The sequence below is a fragment of the Aristolochia californica genome, unplaced genomic scaffold (assembly GCF_029961685.1).
Source record: "Aristolochia californica isolate CCGP_79_NKW_82.1479 unplaced genomic scaffold, dmAriCali1.0.hap1 SCAF_2, whole genome shotgun sequence".
Lineage (NCBI taxonomy): Eukaryota > Viridiplantae > Streptophyta > Magnoliopsida > Piperales > Aristolochiaceae > Aristolochia > Aristolochia californica.
The window spans coordinates 1,353,474-1,369,989 of NW_027181881.1; the positions used below are offsets into that span (position 1 = coordinate 1,353,474).

Consider the following 16,516-nt stretch of genomic DNA (forward strand, 5'->3'; position numbering starts at 1 on the left):
GTGTAGCCCTGAATGAAGTCCAGGTGCCCGTTATAAGTCGAGCCTAGGCAGACAGCAGCCACTTTGTTGATACGTGGCGACCCGGAGTCGGAATAGTCTAGATTTAACAGGGAGCCTTTGTGCGCGTGTCACCTTCTTCAGTCTACTGGTAACATCGTCTTACCCACTACTTCTCGAGAGTCATTCTTACCTATCTTTAACTTCCGCAGGGCTGAAACTTTCGGATCTTCGTATCCTATTCGGATATCCGGATCCGGAATCCGGTAAATATCCGAGTCCGGATTTGAAACGGGAGAAAGCTCTTTTCCCAATAGTTTTCCCCCTCCTGCCTAACTTTCCCTCGTTTTGCCATTTTACTTCAAGTTTTTTATTTATTTATTTTATTAAATATTTAATATTTTGAAATTTTAAAATATTTTAAAACTTTTATTTATTTTTTATTATGAAAATTCGGATCCCTATACTATCCGCTTGGATCGGATCCGGATATTTGATTTTGTATAGTTTCCAGAATATCCGGATATCCGAAATCGATCAAATCAGGAATTAAAGGATCTGATCAGAACTCATTCCGTTTACACCCCTAAACACCGGCTTATTTCCACCGTGTTATTGTTCCTCGTCTGATATGTCGCGGTTCTCCTCTTGAACAGGTTCTCCAAGAGGCATAGTGGAGACAAAGATTGAAGGTTATAAGGTATTGTTCCTCTTCTTCTTATTTCTCTCTTCATTTGTCTTCTTATTTGTCTCTTTCTCTTCGTCTGCCTTCTTATTTGTCTCTTTTCTCTCACATAAGATTTATGCACGTTTTATCCCTCTCTATTTTCTGCTCTGTGATTCTCGAGTGATATTGTCTTTCATTCCACGTTGAAATGAATGGTCAATTTCACACTAGCGTACTTTTTCTTTTTCTTATTTGTCTCTAGGTTTCTCTTCTGTCTAAAATGCGTGAAATTGGCTGTGAGTGAAAATTAGCTTCACGATGTCAGAATTTCAGGTTCTTATTTTTGCCTCATCAATTTTATTCAATTTATTTTTGTCAGCCGAAACATCCTAGCTTCATCTGCCTTCCATGATTTCCTCATCAGTATCTGGAAAAGGATTTCTGGTAGCAGTACTATTCACAGGGAGGTCAACAACTCCAGATGTAGTGATTGATGAGACTTGGTTCAGTAACCCAGAGTTATGTAGATGAATGAAGGTGAAATTTAAGATTATTTTGCTATCTAGTTTGCTAGATTCACATGTTTGCTTGCAACATTGTTCAAACTACTATTAAATTTTGCGTAGTTGTGCACTGTTAATACTTGGAATTTGGGTTATCGTCCTAACATCTGGTCATTAATTTGGTTCCACCTAAGTCATTAATTGAATATTTATCATTAAAATGCCTTTTTCTCATTCCATCTCTAATAGTTGTATATGATACCTCCCTAAATATGCTTAAAAAATGTTACAGCGGTAATGTTGCCTGTGGCAAGTCTCTGCATCTTGAGTTGTTGCGTGGTTGCTTATTCATGTTTGACAGAGTTCATGAAGTCACAAACCTGACATCTTGTACATGACTTTTTTTTTTTTTTTTTGAAATGGTATATGACTTATTTGATTGTTCTATGTAGCAACTGACATACCATTTAGATGCTTGACTCATATTTTATCACTTTGAGATTTTTTTAACAAGCTCCTAACTATAGTTCTTTTTTTTTTCTTTCCAAATGTTATTTTTATCTCCAGGCCTGGTATGTTCCTTTCAAGTCTTCAATCTTCAAAATCTAATAAAAACATAAAAGTCTAACAGTTCTTCAAACTTAGACAAATTCATTTTAGAGGGAATCAAAGAACATGATAAATAATCTGACTCTGAGCTATCACACCCCATTTCAGTCTAATTTATTATAATCCAAAGAAGTGGCTGAAGTTGCGAGTATGAAACAGAAAGTAAACAAACTAATTTCTGTATAACTTAAAAAGCAGGTCTTAGTACATAATACATAAGAGATTTCCATTTATTTAGGCTTATTTGTCAAAAGTGGATTTTCTATATTTAATTTTTTTTTTTTTTTTTTGAATGCAAAAGACAAAGTAAGCAAACTAATTTCCAATTTTCTACTCTTTGGAGCAATTAATAAGATTAACCTCAAAAAATTTAATTTTTTGAAAATCTGGCTAACACAAAAAAAAAAATTGCTAGGAGAAAATTCTCACCAAATGTACTAACTCTGCAATTGGATCATTGTTTTGGTCATCTATATAAACTAAAAGCAAAAAAACAAAGCAAATTTTAAATGAAACTAAAAAAATAAAAACAGAGCAAAAACCTGGCATATATGATTGAAGCAAGAAGAAGATCAAAAAATAAAATAAAAAGATAAAACTAAAAGCGAAAAAATAGAGTAGAAACCCAAAGAGGAAATTGAATGACTACTAAATACATCTGTGAGCACATTCATTTTTATTTTTTTAAAAAGTGAATTTACCTAACCACAATTCAAAACAAACTCACAATACCCAAATGAATGAATTGGCATGTTCATGGGTCTTACAAGCCTATTAATTCGCCAAGTTGGATTCTCTTCTTTGTTGTAATTGTTTGCTTAGAAATTAAATATTGATTAAACATAACCCGAAAGAAAACAAATCATGAATTGTTGGATTATAATATGAAGCTAAACATCTTAAAAAAAAATAATCATAATACAACTAAAATCTTCAATCATTTCTCTTTTTTATATATTATTATGCTGTATAGAATTAACAAATTTAAATCATAAAGTCTCCCACAACATCAATAAAGAGGGATCAAATAGTCGTGTCCAATTTCTCAACGAAAATAACCACAATAAAGGATTAAACGGAAAAGATGGCATGAATCCATTAAGACGGACAATCGAACACAAAATGAAATTGAAGTTTGAGAGAGCCTCGTCTAACAGATTTCAACCTCAGAGACAAAAGAAAATGAAAGTTATGAGCCAGCCCTAGCTTTTACAATATAGAGATAAAACAGAAGAAAAGAGGATGAGCCAGCCCTAGCTTTTAGTAAGTCACCCGAAAGCAAACATATACTCACCTAAAGAAGCAACTATTAACTTTTACTTAGCACACAGTAGGTGTCTCTTACCCAATACATGGGGATTTGATATCATTGAAGTCGAAGACTTTTCGCCTACTTCTGATAGTGAACCCAAGAGAGAGTGGAGAAACCAAAATAAAACACACACAAATGGAGCCAAAGAAGAAAACTGAGCATAAACATGTATGACAAAACTCCTTGAGGTAAGAGGAGAATCTAATACACGCAAGAAGATTTATATACAGAGAGACATGCAAAAGACACCCTCTCCCCAGTCAAACTTCTATGTTGTTGTTATTGTGTATATGATAATCTAGTTTAATAAGTATAATAGATTAACAAGCTTCTTTCAGGTTCCTAGGTGTATTATACTCTCAATCTTACTCGCTTACTCAAATTTTTGTTTGCCATTTACCAAATGGAACAAAACTAGAATTATATATCTTTACCTAATTAAATATTGAGGTAATTGGGTAATGTTACCCATTTCCCGTTTATTAGTTGGAATGAAAATGGATAATACTTAATTTAGAAATTTCTCTAGAAACTATAAATTCTCGTTGAGAAGCCTAATTTTCATTTCGTTCCCTCCCGCCATTGCCTAATCTTCCTTTCTCCTCTCCTGAGTATCTCCACTCCTTTCTCTCTTACTCACGGTATCTCCCATCTCTGCAGACCTTTGTTTTTGTTTTTTTGCATATGGATCCTAACGCTCCCATGTCTGATAGTGACTGACTGTTCTTTTTACTCTTTTTTGTTCCTCTAGGTTCATACTATGTCTTGGGATGTATGGGGCTTGCCATCAACCTTCGGAATGGGAGGAATCAACAAAGAACTAAGGTAATTTTATGATGCTTTTTTTTAGATTTATTTTGTAATTTTAAAGCAACCATGTTGTATGCGTGCATGCTAGAAACTTATGTATGATCTGTAGAGCAGCACTTGAATGGGTTATTAACTAGTAATATTAAAAAAGTATTTTGTTTTCAGAATCACCTACTTTGAAATTACAGGTTAATAAATCTTTTCGGGATTCAGAGTTTTCTTTTTTTTTTTTGCATTTTGTTTGTACCATTTTTTTTAGTTGACATGATTGTTCCTTTTTCTTTCCTCATGCCTTTATTTTAATGGGTGAACCGCTTCCAAGTTATTTTTAATGTACAATGTTGTTTGTAGGTGCTGAAACATCCAAGTTATTTTTTATTTTTATTCAAATTTGTGATGTTTACCTGTCATTTCTGAGTGAACACATCAATTTGGCTTTTCCCTGTATATTATAAATTGTGAATCTTTTGATTAAGCAAAGTGTGGACTTTCTAAATATTCAACACAACTTTCATTATAGATATATCTAACCTTGGTTTAAATAGTGTACTTGTTCCAGGAAGCAACATAATTCTTTGCTTGTTCCTAGTGAAAACCTTACCATGAGAAGTGCCTTACTACACCTTTGTTCACTACTGTAGATGAGTGACAAGCAATATGCTGCAAATTGGTCCCTTTTCTCTTCCACTGGATTCATGCTGGAAATTTTGACGGGTGCCTGTGGCTGTACTTGGTTTTGACCTGATTCACTTGGAGCTAAGTGGACAAGTACCCATATGATTATTCTTGCTTTTGGTTCACCTCGACATAATATTGGTCGAAAGTTGCTCCTTAGCAGCAGAATCCGATGTATGTTATCTTCATGTGCACACCAAATGTTTGATGAGATTCCCCAGATAGAGGCAAGTAAAATTGGATTATTTTCTGGAAACCATATTGACTACCTGAATTCAGCTGTTATTGGGTTGGCTAAAAATGGCCGCGTAAATGAAGTTTTGAGATTATTTTATGGCATGAACGGGCTCAACTTGAGACCAACAAAGTATGCACTTTGTGCTGTTCTCAGTTCATGTTCGAAATTATTAGATCACCAACTAGGTTTGCAGATTCATGCTCGAATAATTCAAGTTGGGCATGAAGAAAATATATTTTTAAGCAGTGCACTTATCGATATATATGCAAAGTGTGGTGAAGTAGCTGATGCTAGACGTCTCTTCGATGAAATGAAAGAACACGACCAAGTTTCATGGACCTCAATTATATCTGGTTTATCCCAAAATGGTAAGGGACAAGAGGCACTAGTACTTTTTAAGGAGATGTTGGCGAGTGATGTTACACCTAATTGCTCGACTTTTGCTAGTGCAGTTAGTGCTTGTACAATAGTGGAGTCAACTTTTGTGCAAGGTTCATTGCTCCATGCACAAGTCATAAAGCATGGGTTCCAGCTTAATAGCTTTGTTTTGAGTTCTCTTGTTGATGTTTATGCAAAATGTGGACAGATAAATCAGGCTAGACTACTCTTTGATGAATCTGATGAGAGAGATATTATTCTCTATAACTCCATGATAGCTGCTTTTTCCCAGAACTTACATGGTGCAGAGGCTTTAAAACTTTTTGTTGAAATACAGAGAAATGGAACAGGTATTACTGATTTCTCTTGTGCTAGTGTCTTGAATGCTTGTGGAAGTGTGGCAGTCCTTCAACATGGTTTACAGATCCAGTCTCTTGTAACTAAAATGGGTTCAGATCAAAATGTATATGTGTCATGTGCATTGATTGACATGTATTCTAAATGTGGCAGAGTTAATGAAGCACGTCGTGTGTTTGACCATGCTCTTAACAGAAACAGTATCTTGTGGACTTCCATGCTTCATGGGTATGCTATCAGTGGGCAAGGAGAGCATGCATTGCAGTTATTCGATGAGTTGACAGAGGCTGGCATGAGACCTGATCATATATGCTTTACCAGTGTATTAACTGCATGTAACCACGAGGGACTGCTTGATAGGGGGATCCATCACTTCAACTTAATGAAGAACAAATATGGTTTATTTCCCCAATTGGACCAATATGCTTGCATGGTAGATCTGTACGGGAGAAAAGGGTGTTTAATGAAAGCAAAAGAATTGATTGAGGAGATGCCATTTGAACCGACTGTAGTTATATGGAGCTCATTTCTGGGTTCATGCAGGGTGCACGGTGAGATCGAGCTTGGGAAGGAAGCAGCATACCATCTTTTTGAGTTAGAACCACATGCTGCTGGTCCATACTTGGCACTTGGGAATTTATATTCTAATGCTGGAATGTGGAATGAAGCAGCTGAGGTTAAAAGATTGATGGAATGCAGGGGATCACAGAAAAGAGCTGGATGGAGTAAAATTGAGTTGGAGTAGTTCTGCTCTGCTTCTAGAAGAGGATTCTTGTCTGCCAAAGGGAAGGCTTTAAATGTCGATTCTTGTCTGCCAAAGGGAAGGCTTTAAATGTCGATTCTTGTATGCCAAGGGAGGTTTTAAATGTCCCCAAGTAATGTCCTACTTAAATCATCATCTTTAGTAATCCGATACGAAAAGTTATTTGGTGCGAGACATGTGAAACGGTTATTTCAGTCGTCCGATCATGATCAGACTATCGAGATAGCCGTTGATCGGACAGTTGAGATAACCATTGATCATGACGACTGAGATAGTGTTTCATATGTTTCACATCAAATAATTTTTCATATTGGATCGGCCATCTAAAAATGTTCTTAAATATATTGATTGGTATTTATCTTTGAACGAGGGTTAATCGGGTCTAACCACTAATTGAACATAAATGAAATTACTTTTTAACAAATTTAAAACATGAGAGAAGAGATGGGGGAGCTCTACAGTAACTATGTTCAAACGAGTGTTTTTGTTATTTGTGTAGGAAAAACCCCCCCTTTATTGTTCACTGAAGTGGCAAATTTGACATGGATAACTGGGTTTTGACTCAATTATGAGTCTCTTAGGTTGTATCCTGGTAAACCTTTAGAAGGATTGGGTTTGATTGAACTGGGCCCATCCTCTTAGGTTGTATCCTAGTAAACCTTTAGAAGGATTGGGTTTGATTGAACTGGGTTCAATTGGATGGGCCTTTGAGATTTTATAACACCAATTAAAGATGAAAAACACCTAATTATTAGTAATATTAAACACCAAATCATGGAAAATAGCACTTTATAGGCATAAATTGGGCTGGACCCCCAATATTTTATATCGTGTTCATTTTTCTTAACTGATTAATTTTGAATTCGAACCCCGATAGATTTTTGTACGTGTTCGATTATTCAGCCATGGGCCAGTTGGGCTAAATGCCGGAGTCGGATCCATCTTCTCTGTTAACCCTACTCTCCGGTCTCCTTGACCTCCCGCGCTCGCCTTCTGCAGTGCTCCCAATATCTCAGGCACTCGACCTGCCTTTCCATATCCAGAAAGCCGGCGAGCGTCTCTCTCGGTGCCTTGCCTTATCTCCTTCCTTTCTCTCCCTTATTTGACCTCGTTTGTCAAAGGGGGAGACCGCGGCCTCCTTATAGAGGCACTAGTGTAATAACAAATTTGCCACGAATTTCTCATATTTGGCTGTATCAGAGAGGCTGTAGACAACTAAGAGACAATGGCGGAGGATGCCGCTTCAGTCCATACACCAGCAGTCGAAGATCCTCCCAGTGTGCAATCCCTATCGCTTTCTTCTCAATCTCTAGCTTCTGCTTCATCCGGGTAAAAGATAAAGCCGAAAGAAATTATAATTTTATTTCGATTTCGCGTTTTAATGCGAAGCGCCGAGTCAATTCGTTTGTTTAGGTGTCTAACGTACTTGGTGCATTTATAGATTGACTTTGGAAGAGCGGTTTAGGATGATACGAAGCATCGGGGAAGAATGCATCCAGGAAGATGAGTTGATGAGGCTACTAGCGACGAAGGCGGAACCTTTCTGTTATGATGGTTTCGAGCCTTCGGGAAGAATGCATATCGCTCAGGTAAACTTTTTAGGATGGCGACACTCCTGCCAACCTACTCACGCATAACCTATCAGTTTAATGTTTGCTATTTTGGAAAATTGTGCCAATTGGGCATGCATGACTACCATCTAGTACCTTTTTTTAGTATCTGGATTCCTTGATGAGTTATGACTTCGGTTGAGAGTGTTTACCGCCGCCATTTGATCTGAATTGCTTTTATCATAAATTTTTTGTCATGTTAAATTACTTGCACTGTCACACATGATTATGGCCACATTTTCAGACCTACAAATACTTTTAAAAAAATTGCAACAAGGGTAACCTGAGGATGCCTGACAAAAGTTACTTAACCAGTTCATAACTCACATTATGTGTTTAATGTTCCTAACTATTAAATTCTAGAAGATTAGTGAAAGTTTATTCTTATAGATTTATTCATTCTAACACAGAAATGAGCTTTCACTATTCTTGTTGTCATCATTGTTTTTATTTCTATCATTAATATAATGAACATAAAATACAAAAAGGAAATATATAGGAGACTGTTCAAATGCAAATGCATTGTTCTCCACTAAATCCATCATGGTGATTGTATAAATAAGGTCTGTTTCATGGTTCCATTTTACTTGCCTATGCTCCAAAATGAGAATGAAAGACTGCATGAGTCTGATTGCTGGAGTAAGTAAAGCCTAGCTCTTGTCACAAAATCCAAATCTCCTTTTGGGAATTAGCAGAAGAGTTAAAAGGCTTACAGGCAAGACTGGTGGTGAAGAATGTCACTCCAAGGGTCAAACATCTTATCTAATTTGGTGGCAAGATAGATTGGCTGTTCACTGGAATGAAGATTTGTTATTCTTATTCTGTCTATTCCTTGAGACATCTTGAACTATATTGGATTGACTGTATGGATCTTTTTCTTTTGATAGCACAGAATTCATGCTGCCAGGTTGGTTGTTGTCAACTTACATGAAGGGAACCCATTTGAGCCTTTGCCTTAATTGCTCAATGGCCACATGAAGGGGTTTCTAGTGTAAGGTTTTGGGTTCCATTCTCACCGAGGCAATGAGTGTTGTGACCATGTGTAATTGACATTAAAAAAAAAGAAACTTACATGAAGGAAAGCTCCTCCATTGCCCAGCTTGGCTGTGGCAATTAAGTATGAACTGGTGAATTTGTCACATATTTTCTGCTACTTCTGTACAAATACTCCTTTCATATAGTTCATTACCAGTGAATGTAATTCCACTTTTTTTTTTTTGGGAATGTTGTGGAATTAATTTAAAAGAAAGAGTATGTACATAAAAATCATAGCAATTTCACTTTTTCTGCTTACTTTACTGCCTTGCTGACTTTCATGTTCTCAAAGAGTTAGTTCAGTTTGTGAAAATTGGGAAATATATGTAAAATAGACCACTGTTGACCTTCTTGAAAAACTTTTTAAACTTTATGAGCTTTAAAGTAAAAATTTCATAGCTTTTTCAGCAGTATGTTGGGTGCCATTTTGGTTGGGAAAGTTCTTTACATAGATTTTATTTATATATAATATAATGAAATTTCTGATGACTTAATGGAAGTTGGAATTTATAAGGTTGATATGAATGTTTCAATTGCTAAACAGGGGGTTATGAAGGCAATAAATGTCAACAAACTCACCACTGCAGGCTGCAAGGTTAAGATTTGGGTTGCAGATTGGTTTGCCCAGCTAAACAACAAAATGGGGGGTGACTTGAAGAAGATTCAAAACATTGGTAGATACATGATTGAAATTTGGAAAGCAGTGGGAATGAACCTTGATAAAGTTGAGTTTCTATGGTCTTCTGAAGAAATTAATTCAAGAGCCAGTGAGTACTGGCCAATTGTGATGGATATTGCTCGAAGGAACAATCTTGCACGGATTACTAGGTAAATGTGGACAATTTTGTTTTAATGTTTTTTATTGTTTTTGAATTATTGTGTATGAATGTGGATACCATTATTGTCAAATCTTGTCTTGTCAACTAGTACTTATATATTGGGGGAAACCCTGCCATTTAAGTCTCTTCATCATTGTGTTACTTATCAACATTTCCTTATTTTTGCAGGTGTTGTCAGATCATGGGTCGTAGTGACCAGGATGAGTTAACAGCAGCTCAAATCTTCTATCCATGCATGCAGTGTGCTGATATCTTTTTCCTGAAGGTATTTTTTTAATCATCAGTCTGTGAAGTAATTATTTGTTAATGCTATTGTGATTTAGTATCATGAACATGATGATTGTATTACATCATACCTTCAACAAGATTTTCTATTCCCATTGTCTATTGATTTGCCAATGAATGTTGCTTACAGGCTGACATCTGCCAACTTGGTATGGACCAGCGCAAAGTAAATGTACTTGCCAGAGAGTACTGTGATGACATCAAAAGAAAGAAAAAGCCTATCATCTTGTCACACCGTAACTTCCTTTCTCTATTTTGAATCCTTTTTTTATTATTACTATCTACCATTTAGATTGCCTGAATTGCTGGTGCAATCACAGATATGTTACCAGGCTTACTGCAAGGACAAGAGAAAATGTCAAAGAGTGATCCTTTATCTGCCATCTACATGGAGGATGAGGAGGTATGAGTGGTACATGCACACATGATAATTTAGTGGAGAGTAGTTTAAAGATGGTATTTTGGTGTCACGTGATGCACTGACATCTTGGATCATTATTTTTGTTTATTATATCAAACTCTCCAACCTAGATTTTCTTTTCAAAATTGGTTGTTCAATTTTCTTTTCAAAGTTTTTGAAGTGATTTACTAAGAGTGAGCAAGAAGTGAAGGGGGAGGGAATGGGTGCACTGAATAAGTTCTCAGCATGTAGAATAAATAATTCATTAACTTCAGCATGAAATATTTTTATAATCTGATTGTTTCTGTGGGATGGACCATGCCGAGACAAGGAGTTGGTGGGATAAGGGAGTAATAGGTGGAACGTGGGTAAATTTTAGATTTAGTGTTTGGTTGGGCTCGCCCATCATCATGTATCATAGGTGGATTTTTTACTACTAATGTAAAAGTGATCAGGTTACCTTCAGGGTACTTCCTTCGATTTCTCCCTCTGCCAAGAGAGAAGAGGTGCTTCCAATGGGGAAGGCCTCCCTGCTCCCACACACAGGCATCGGCTGAGAAGCCAGCAGGTGTGCAAGGGGGAGCCCTACCCTCCCAATTGTTTACAGAAAGAGAAAGCATCTCCCTAGCCCGTCCTTCCACACAAGGAGGGATATGATGCAACTTCTCCCCTCCCTTATTTCTCAATATTAGGAGAGGTGAGTTGGGCTCTTCCTTTTTAAATTACTATTATTTATGTTAAGGAATAGTCCCACATGGATAGGCCTTGGACCCAACTTCACAATTTACAAAGGCGAGAACTGATTTGATTAGAAGGAGAGAGTGCAAGAGGGGCCCAAAGAGGGATGTACAATAAGAATTTAATTCGATAAAGACATAAATGGAAATAAAAGGTGAAACAATAAGGCTACCATACAAAAATACGAGAGCTGCAAACAAAGATAAAATCCTGATCCAAAAGCATTAGAATGGAGTCTCCCACAAGAAGATTTTGTTGGTTGTCCCCAGGTTTCAACGAGGTGATTGGCCTTGTCCACACATGATTCCATGTGGTGTTGAGATGGGAAGCATGTGCATATTCTCATGAAAGTGTCTGCACAAATGCCATGAAGGTTAGGAATAGCGAGAAACTATTTCAGTAACAACCACAGAGTCATACTCAGCAATGAGGGGGCTGGTGAAGGAGTTACAGTAAAATCTGAAATCCCAAAAGAAGGCATGAATCTCTGCCTTTGTTGAGTCTGCAACGCCAGGGGAGGCTGAATAAACAAGGATGATTTTACTTAAGCGATCAAAGCACACTGACTCCACTAGCTGGACATGGGTTACTCTTGGGGCTACCACCAAGAACTTGAGCTGCCTAAACAAGGGGGTGACCATGTAATGGCCTCAACACAATCTGTTGGGGAGAATAGGCTGCCACAAGCTTTCAATTGTTTCAGATGATAGAGCTGGTGAAATGGTTAATTAGAGAGAGTTTGCAGGCCTTGAAGAGGGTATTGGCAAATGGTGCTCTTAATCACCCTACCAATGATTCCCAATTTTGCAGTAAGGTGGAGGAGTTTTCTTCTTCCAAATTTCCCAACTTATTGCCGCAAAGGAGAGATGCCATAGAATTTTGCCTATACGAGTCTCAATTCAACTGAGTGTGCTGATAAAAAAAGTCAGGCAGACAAGCATGAAGACCAAATTTACTGAGGAATGCTCCCCTGAGAATTAGTGAAGCTTGAATTGCATTGGAAGAAGAGTTGATCCACAGTTTCAACAGGCAATGCACAGAATTGACAGTTTTGGCTTATTAAGGAGTGTCTGTGGCGATGGAGCTGGTCAAGGGTCAAGATTCTTCCATTGATGGCACCCCAAAGACAGTGTGTAATCTTTTGGGGTGCTGGAATTTTTCATTAGAGGGTGCAGGGCACCGTTAGTGGTTGCTCAGAGGAACTTCTAGGTTTAGAAGCTGGAGACTGTGAGTCCTCTAGAAGTGCTATTTGCCCAGATAAAGTTTGTCTTAGATGGGTGTTAGGGAGTAGGTCAGAAGCATACCTGGGAGACTGATTTTTAATCGTGCTCAGAGCAAGTTCTGGGTGTAGAAGCTAGAGTCTGAATTCTCTAGAAGTGTTATATGCCCAGATAAAGTTCGTCCTGGCCAGGGGTTAGGGAGTGGCCACAAGCATACCTGCGAGATTGCTGGTGGCAGTGGTCTGATCAATCTCTGAGTGCCTGTGGAAATTTAAGTTCTAAGTAAGATTTCCAGCATCCATGTCACTCACAAGAATGGAGGGTCACAGACAATGAGTTAAAGAGAAGGAAAGAAAAAAAATACTTAAAAATGCGGGGTTTTTTTTTCTCTTTTTAACATAGACTAAAAGAAGGGTGAGAGAAACAAGTTCTGGTCTCAGGATTCAAAGCCTTGGCTTCAACAAAATCTCCACAAGCATTCCTGGTCTTCTTGAGCTCCCCTTCTCAGACATGGAGATTGAATGGGCTGCAAAAGCACTGCCAAAGGACAAAGCCCCGGGCCAGATGACTTCAATAAAGAATTTTAAAATCTTTGCTGACCAATTGTGTGGGTGACGTCCACAACATAGTTCCAAGCTTCTACTATAAAGGTCTTACTTGTAGAGCAATGGGAGTGTACTTTATCACTCTTGTGCCGAAGAAGAAGGATGTGGAGCACCCTAAGGATTTCAGGCTTATAACGTTAGTCTCAAGTCCATTCAAGATCATGGCTTGACTCTTAGCTCGCAGATTTAAAGCCATCCTCCCCCTCATAATTCACAAAGGCCAGAGCGCTTCCATTAAAGGGACAAACATATTAGACTCGGCCATGATAGTGCTTGAACTTGCTGATCGATTCAAGAAAGATAGGAAACCCCGGGTCATTATTAAGCTAGATTTCAAAAAAGATTTCAATTGCATCAATTGAAATCTTCTGGATAATATAATGAACCTCATGGGATTTTGTGCAAGCAAAGATCCTGGATTAGATGCTGCATTTCTTCAGCCACTCTTTTTTGGTCAATGGGATAGCATGCGGTCACTTCAAAGGATGGAGAGGGATAAGATCAAGGGTCCCCCTTTCTCCTCTCTTTTTTAACCTAGTTGGAGAATACATGTCATCAATGTTCTATGCCGCAAAAATGAGGGGATGGATTTGGCCAATTGTTGAGGAAGAAGACATTAATATCCCCCTTCTCCAATTTGCAGATGGCACTATTTACTTTTGTGAAGGGACAATGGAATAAATTGGCAGAATAAAGGCCCTCGACCTATTTGAGATTACCACTAGGCAAAAAGTTAACCGGAAGAAAAACAACGTGATTGGATTTAATCTAGCGGATGGGTTATTCCACTCCTTTGCCGGTTACCTGGGGTGCTGGAATTCCTCTCTTCCTACCACCTATCGTGGCCTCCCCTTACTTGATAGACGGCCAGATAAATGTCATCCTAGGCTCTTCTACTACAGTTTTGTCAGACTAGGATGACAAAGTATTTGGAGTTGTGGGAATATTTTGAAATCTGACTTGAACATCAGCAAAGCTTGCTTCTCTCTAGTAGAGCACTGTTCATTGTTTTGCGTCACATCACCCCAAATTCATCTTAATCTTGCTCTCTCTCTCTCTCCTTCCCCTAGTAATTTTTAGTGGACATAGCTTTGAAATGTTAGAGGTTTTCATGCTCAAGCTATTCAATCCTCTTGGTGTGTAATTTCATTGATTTATTTGTTTATAGTCTGTATCTCGTAGCTCAAGAATTTAATTTTATAAAAATTTAGTAATAGTGATCGAATAGGAATCTTTATTCTTATATAGAACGGGTGGCTCGTATTATAAAATTTCATGTTCCAATTACTAGTTAGTCTCTTAATAAGTATGGTACAAAATTTTGTACTCTTATGGTTACCATTTAAATGATTAGAAACCACTAAAGCAAAAATGTACATCCAGATTTGTCTAAGTCAGAGCATTAGTTTCAATTGCTTTACTGCTCGTTTAGCATGATCAAGATTATGTGCTTATCAAGGAATCTTGTCATGAAATACTATCTGATTTTTTTTCTTTTTTAGTTTGTATTCTTGAATTTTATAATTTCATCAATTTTCAAAAAATATAATTTCATGGCTGTGGTCATCAACTTACAATCAGCAATTATTTTTCTGTTTTGGTTTTCAAATTTACAGGCTGATGTAAATCTGAAGATAAAGAAAGCTTACTGCCCCCCAGCAGTTGCTAAAGGAAATCCATGTCTTGAGTACATTCAATACATCATCTTCCCATGGTTTGGGAAGTTTGAGGTAGAACGCAGTGACAAAAATGGTGGAAACAAGTGAGTTCTTCTTGTCTTATTTCGTAAATTTATTTATTTTCTTACAAATATATTTGACCTGTGCTCTCTCAACTTATGAAGAACTTGTGTTGTTGACTTCTTTAAGTTAATGACACTTTTCCAGACTCTATTATACCTAGCTCCTGGTTTTCAAGTTGAGTATTTATATAACCTCTGAGATGCGAAGAGTTTGTGTAGTTCTGTTTAAAAAGGTTTATAAAAAATAAGGTATATCTGCATGTGAAAAGTCGAAACAAGTTTCAGTGGGATTTAATGAAATACTAATTTCAAAAAGGAAAAAAATAAAAAGAAGAGGCATAAAGATCCTGTTTTTCTGGTTTCATGATTTTAGTCCCTAACCAGGACTCAGCTCAATTTCAGGTCTTTTGCCAGCATGGAAGAATTAATTGCTGACTATGAAGGGCAGCTGTTGCATCCTGGTGATTTGAAACCTGCTCTTTCTAAAGCTATTAACCAAATATTACAGGTATGTCTAATTCTTTCGTGTACTGCATCAAATTGCAAATTGAGTCTGGTAGTGATTAGAGATTTCTCAAGGCTAATGTCTTACTTTAATCTTAACAGCCTGTTAGAGATCACTTTAAAAGTGACAAAGAAGCCAGAGATTTGTTGAAAATTGTCAAGGTATGCACTGAAGTGTTTTTTCTGGACCTATAATTCACCTACCTAAGCATTTGTTTTATTTGCTGTCGCAGTATCTTTGCTGTAATTTCCATTCAGAATATATTTTTTAGCCTAGGAGCTGCTTGGTTTTCTTTCTTAAAAGGACTGGATTTCATGGTCTAATTTCTCTACCCCTTTATTATTGTCTAGGGTTACCGAGTGACAAGGTGATCTCAAGGGACCATACCCTTCCTGAGTTACTGGCTTCGTTTCTTTTTTGCATATTACATCTGAGAGGATTAGTTTAGTGCTACAAGTGATGTTTAATTGAGTTCAGATCGAGGAGAAATCCCTCCCCACTGATTTTTATTGTTTTTCATATAATTCATTTTTTGCCAAGGGAAATTGTTATTACTCGAAGCTTTTTCTTTGTTATGGCTTACTGCTAGCACAGCTAGTTTTATGTTTCTTTAAATATTACATCCTGAAGTTGAATAAAGCTATGTTTGTGATTTTGCTCGCCTGAGTTGTAATCATTGAGGATCTCCGCTATAGTAGCACCCTACTTGAATTCAGGTGATTTTTATTTTCTCATGAAGAACAATCGACATGGACCTGATGACTTGTATGGGGTATCCCAGTGGTGATACAAATGAATCGGTGATTTCTGGAAGCCTAAATTTAATCCTACGTACTTGCTTCTGGTCGTTCCACTCTTGGAACCTATATGAATAAAGTGCAGATTTGAATGCTGAGGGTTTTGTTTAACTATAAACATTACTACCCTGTGGGGGACACTTTCTGGTTTCTATAGTTCAGGATCCACTCCATCCTCAAGCCCGCGCTGCTGGCATCTGTTATCGACTCGAAGCTGTCCTGTGTGCCCTCGGTTCACGCAGAAGCAAAATGGATCTCTGCGGCACATGATAATGAATTTCTGATTAGATTATTAGCTTCCAAGATGACTCTACTGATGCGACCTAGTAAGATTGATCTCGTAGTTACAAAATTCATCAAATACTAACCAGTATCGTACCAATCCCAGAAATTATAAGCTGCAAACAGCCCAGAGCATCCTCTGTGAAAAAT

The 16,516-nt window shown here is 37.4% G+C and overlaps 2 protein-coding genes across 4 annotated transcripts; both read left to right on the plus strand.

Moving 5' to 3' along the window:
- Positions 1-621: 621 nt before the first annotated feature.
- Positions 622-6,489, plus strand: LOC137956530 (pentatricopeptide repeat-containing protein At2g13600-like). Of its 3 annotated transcripts, XM_068804065.1 has the most exons (5): positions 642-697; positions 927-997; positions 1,089-1,201; positions 3,840-3,913; positions 4,444-6,489. In XM_068804065.1, exon 5 carries the CDS (start codon positions 4,675-4,677, stop codon positions 6,289-6,291), a length of 1,617 nt encoding a protein of 538 aa, XP_068660166.1. In that variant the 5' UTR covers positions 642-697; positions 927-997; positions 1,089-1,201; positions 3,840-3,913; positions 4,444-4,674; the 3' UTR covers positions 6,292-6,489. The 3 variants fall into 3 exon arrangements, with proteins under 3 accessions (XP_068660165.1, XP_068660167.1, XP_068660166.1); XM_068804064.1 differs by lacking the exon at positions 927-997 and having other exon boundaries at positions 622-697; positions 1,044-1,201; XM_068804066.1 differs by lacking the exon at positions 927-997 and having other exon boundaries at positions 622-697; positions 1,044-1,201; positions 4,540-6,489.
- A 743-nt stretch (positions 6,490-7,232) lies between these two features.
- LOC137955333 (tyrosine--tRNA ligase 1, cytoplasmic-like) lies at positions 7,233-15,943 on the plus strand. Its single transcript, XM_068802233.1, has 10 exons — positions 7,233-7,638; positions 7,751-7,898; positions 9,499-9,782; positions 9,962-10,058; positions 10,209-10,314; positions 10,399-10,481; positions 14,658-14,803; positions 15,185-15,290; positions 15,389-15,448; positions 15,638-15,943. Exons 1-10 carry the CDS (start codon positions 7,535-7,537, stop codon positions 15,656-15,658), a joined length of 1,155 nt encoding a protein of 384 aa, XP_068658334.1. The 5' UTR covers positions 7,233-7,534; the 3' UTR covers positions 15,659-15,943.
- The last annotated feature ends 573 nt before the right edge of the window (positions 15,944-16,516 follow it).